The 4,761-nt window shown below is 30.8% G+C and overlaps 1 protein-coding gene across 1 annotated transcript in view; it reads right to left on the reverse strand.

Moving 5' to 3' along the window:
• LOC105172461 (probable receptor-like protein kinase At5g18500) overlaps positions 1-1,390 on the reverse strand; it is a 4,119-nt gene extending 2,729 nt beyond the window's left edge. Inside the window, 3 exon segments of the mRNA XM_020697366.1 lie at position 1; positions 3-325; positions 798-1,390. The exon segment at position 1 is cut by the window's left edge and continues 344 nt beyond it. Of these exon segments, the coding sequence (XP_020553025.1) occupies position 1; positions 3-313 (312 nt within the window). The 5' untranslated portion in view covers positions 314-325; positions 798-1,390.

Here is a 4,761-nt window from a genome sequence, read left to right on the forward strand (position 1 = left end):
CCATAACCTTATCTGACTCTTTATCACTTGATTTGTCATGAATGGTGAGAAGAATCCCATCACTTGGAACAAATTCGTCTGTTGATACTTGCTCAACTCTTACTTCTTTAATTTCTTTCGAAACAGTAGGTATTTGGCTGTGCGGAAGCTTTTCTTGAGCTCTTCTTGATTTCTTCCGTGAAGTTAAATAAAATGTCAACAGAAAGAGGATAACCACAATCAACAACCCAACTAGTATTCCTATTACTTCCCAGACCTTGAGGCCCAAAAAGCCAGCATTCTTCGACAGCTCCGTGTTAAGATTAGAAGCCATCCTTCAAACAACCTGTGAATTATAACACAAGAAACTGATGCTCATACTCTTCGACGTGCAAATTTAAGCATGAAACTAATATCAAACTATGAGATTGCAATATTTTCAATCTTCTCATCTTCCAACATACAATCCTAGGCAAACAAAAGGGAGTTTTTATTATCTACTAACAAGAACAATGCTGCAGGCAAAAGAAAAATGTAAAACTAGTGCAGCAAACAGTAATTTGGTGAGCAGAATGATTACCTGAAGCCATATTTAAAAATCCAAAACCCATCAAGAAGTAGATCAATAACAAATAAGAACAAGATCCCACAAACAGATATCATCTCCCCCATCATTATGTCAAATAAAATCAAGACAATAGCAAAAGAACTATATATTGTATGTACTTGTAAGATAATTCCTAGAAGAAAAGATTAAATACCATACAGAAAGAGAAAAAAAAATGCCATATTATCTCAAAAGGTTTCAAGCCTTTTACCTTTTTCTAGAATAGGATAACACAAATAAACAACCCTCAAAGCCCAGATCTTGAGAACTCCATCACCATCTCAGTTCTTCAAAATCCTTTCAACAACAGATCTCTTTCCAAGAACCCTTAAAACAGCAAGAATCATGAACCCCACATCCCAAGAACGCCCAAGAAGCAAATATTTACTCAGAAACACCTCTAAAATGGCAAATCTGAAGCAATTCCTTTCCACTACCACACTGCATTACCAAATGTGAGTGGTTTTGAACCTTAGCATACCCTGCCCAGATGACAACAACAAAGGGGCTGTATTTGCAGCGACAGTACAGGTACATAGAATGCTAAAATAGGTGCTGATAATTAATGTGCAAGTAATGAATAGATAATTGTTCTTTGTGGTGGTTTCAGGTAAGGAATATGAATATGAGCAAGAATATAAATATACAATATCATGAGAGAGAGAGAGAGAGAGAAGGAAGAATGGAGTTATCAGTGGTAGGTGATGAGAAAATGCCTTAATAACAATTTAACACCAACAGTAAAATGGAAGCATGGGAAGAGATAGAAGACATCCCTCCACTTCTCTTAATTAAATGTTTTTTCTTCTGAAGACGACTTCTTAACAAAAAAAGAAAGAAATCCAGCCTTTTGATCAAACAAAAAAAGCATCTATTCTTCAGTTTCATCAAACTTTAAACATTAAACTTTTCAAAACAGTTCATTCATCTTAGTGAGATTTGGTAGCTGCATTTGTCACATATCAACTAAACTATGCTGCCCATTTTTCTCAACTTTGTCCAAAATAATTGTTCAAGTTGATTATTAGAGTAGAATTTTTCATTCTTTTTGGCTTAAACCATGTATACATATACATATATGTATATATATTGTTTTACATATTTTTTATTGTCGTATAAATGAAAAATCAGACACAATACTCACATACCCGTCAAGAAAAATTGTGCATGCGGTATGTGTGTCGATTAAGATTTCTATAACTAAATAACCATCGTCAAAAATTAAGGTCTAATCACGTGATCAGAACATCCGATTAACCCACCAAACATCTTAATAGTTTACATATATATATATATATATATATATGTTATAGCACATAACTGGCATTAAAAGTTTGAGCACTTTTAACCATAGTTCCCAGGTAGAAAAGAACAAAAATTGCAAGTAAAGAAAGGGAATAAATTAAGAAAGCTAAGAGAAAAATATATTACTCCATGTCAGGCTCTGTGGACTTCTCTTAGCTGCTGGATAAAATTATTTTTTTTCTTTTTTTAATTATTTTTTCTGTCATTTTGCATGGTGTACAAAACTTGACATATCCAAATCAATTTTCTTTCAAAATAAAATACGTAACCCTGTGGCTGATATACCGGCCTAAATACGCGTATTTGAATTTTTAAATGATTTAATAATTGTATGTTGGTTAATTTAAAAAAATCGATATATTCTTAAAAAAAATACTGGAAAACTCTAAGTTTGATGATTCAATTTGATTGAACTCATTTCCTTGCTCGTGCTGCAAAAAAGGAAATATATATATATATATATTAGCGAGAAAAAATTAAGTGAACATATTTGAATTGTATTTAGTTATATGTATTATGTGATAACAATTTTTTATTTGTTATTATAATATTTTTTATAATTGTAATAGTGATTTATCCTCTTTAATAATTTAAACTTTTAAGTGAGACGGTCATTCAATATGGTACCAGAGTCATGCCAAACAAAAAATTTCGTGCTCGAGTTTCACCTAAAAACTCCGTGAAGGAGCATGTTAGAAAAATTACATATTAAATACTTAACAATTTAAATTTTTAAATATAATTGTCGTTAGAACACAAAAATAGAGATATTTTCATGGTTTTCTATTAAATATATATCTATTATACTAATATAAGAAAGAAGACTCTTTTAACTCACAAACGGCAGTTAGTAACACTACTGCACTAATTTTTAAGTATGTCACTACCCCTAATCATATAATTTTAAAAATTAATTCTAACTACTGATTTTTACAAAAGCGATTCCACATCATTTTAATACTATAGCGTCAATTCTTTTGTTGTGTCGATAATACCTCAAGTTGAATTTTTTTATAAAATGTGCTCTATTGGTTCATATATTCTATTTTTTATTTATAATATATTTTAAAATATAAAAAATATTTATTATATACACATAAAGATAACATGTCACGCTGACTAATACTTAAAAAAAAAAAAAAAAGGACCCAGAGTGTAAATGGGATGAGGCCCTCAAATAGCCAACTCAACCACGACTTAATGAGCTCATCATTTCTGGTTTTATGATAGTCCTTTCATTTCCAACAGTTACTATTCATACGTACATATGTACGGTAAATTACATTTTTTGTCCTTATATATACTCATTTATTCGTTTTTGCCCAAAACATTCATGTGCCATAGTTTTGGATCCTATTGTTTATAATTTTTTATAAATTTGGTCCAAAATTTGATAGCAGAACCAAATCTATAAGAATTTGTAAATATTAGGGATTAAAATTGTGGCGCGTAAACATTAAGGACCTAAAATGAATAAGTGGCTATATAGGGATCAAATAGCCTACGTATGTACAAATCAAGTAGTTTTTAAGGGTAATTGTGTAAACACCTCACGAGATTAGAACTAATTATATAAATACTTCGTATTCTTTAAAAAATTACGTGTACACCCTTTTAAAATCGTAATGTAATATACATTGATGCATTCTTAAAGGCAAAAGTTACACAATGAAAATTATATCAAACAATGTGCCCTCAAGAGACGTACTTGTAATTTTACGAAGGACAACTAATATTTTTGTGATTAAAATTGATAAAATAAATTACCTTTAGATATATAGGCATAAATAGAAAAACATCAAATTAATCAAAATGGTTGTTATTTAAAAATGAAATAAGTACAAGTAAGGGCATTTTAGTAAACTCATATTTCGTGTGCCAAGAGTATTATTTTAATGGCTTGAGTCGAAATAAATAGTATAAAAGATACAAATAATCACTGGTTAACAGCCTAACAGTGACTGACTTATAATATTCAAACAAATTAGGCTTAAGTTTTATCTTGATGGTTTATAATAATCAAATTAAGTAAAATCTCAAACTGTTGGATATTAGGTCAGGTTAGTGGACTCGTGACCCAATATGCATTCATATTTGAGATAGAGTTTGAGTCTCTCAAATACATGTTGGGATAAGGACTCATTTGGGATAAACCCTATCTAGGATAGAGTTTGTAGTCTTCCAATTATGTATTGGGATATGGGCTCCTCTTAGGAATAGGTTTATGTACATTTATAAATAGGGTACATGGTTGTGATCAAATTACAATACAGAAACACTAATGTGATACAAAATGAGTTGATCACAATACTCTTTTCAATTATCTCTCTCCCTTTTTCTCTCTACGTTCTTCTTTGGAGCATCACCATAGGCTCCTTGAATTTGAGGTGTGTAAATGAGTGGATTACTCTAGTAGTGATTCAAAGCGAGTAAGGTATTTTCGAGGTGTGCACTAGATTTGGACAAGATCCGACATGGGGTAGATCTTGAAAATGTTCGTGGGGTGACCTCGAATCAACGAGAAAGACGATGTATTCGTGATTCATAAAAGGCATAGGCTTATAGACGGGGCTAATCCGTATGTGTGGATCGACATGCTTCCACTACTTAAAATTATTTTGATCCATAATTATGTGCCTATATGATTAACATATGTGTACACATAATCATTTAATTATATGCGAGACTTATTAATGATTATTTTCCAACACGAACAAATTTTAACAAATTGAATATTTCATGGCAGTTAAATTTCGTTCAAAGTTCCCAAATAAAAAGGTTTGAGTACATGAACTTTCTAGATCTAATATATAATTATACTCCAAAAGTATTAAAATCTCAAAAATTAAAAAGACATCGAACTAAAATAC

Source organism: Sesamum indicum, linkage group LG10 (assembly GCF_000512975.1).
Source record: "Sesamum indicum cultivar Zhongzhi No. 13 linkage group LG10, S_indicum_v1.0, whole genome shotgun sequence".
NCBI lineage: Eukaryota > Viridiplantae > Streptophyta > Magnoliopsida > Lamiales > Pedaliaceae > Sesamum > Sesamum indicum.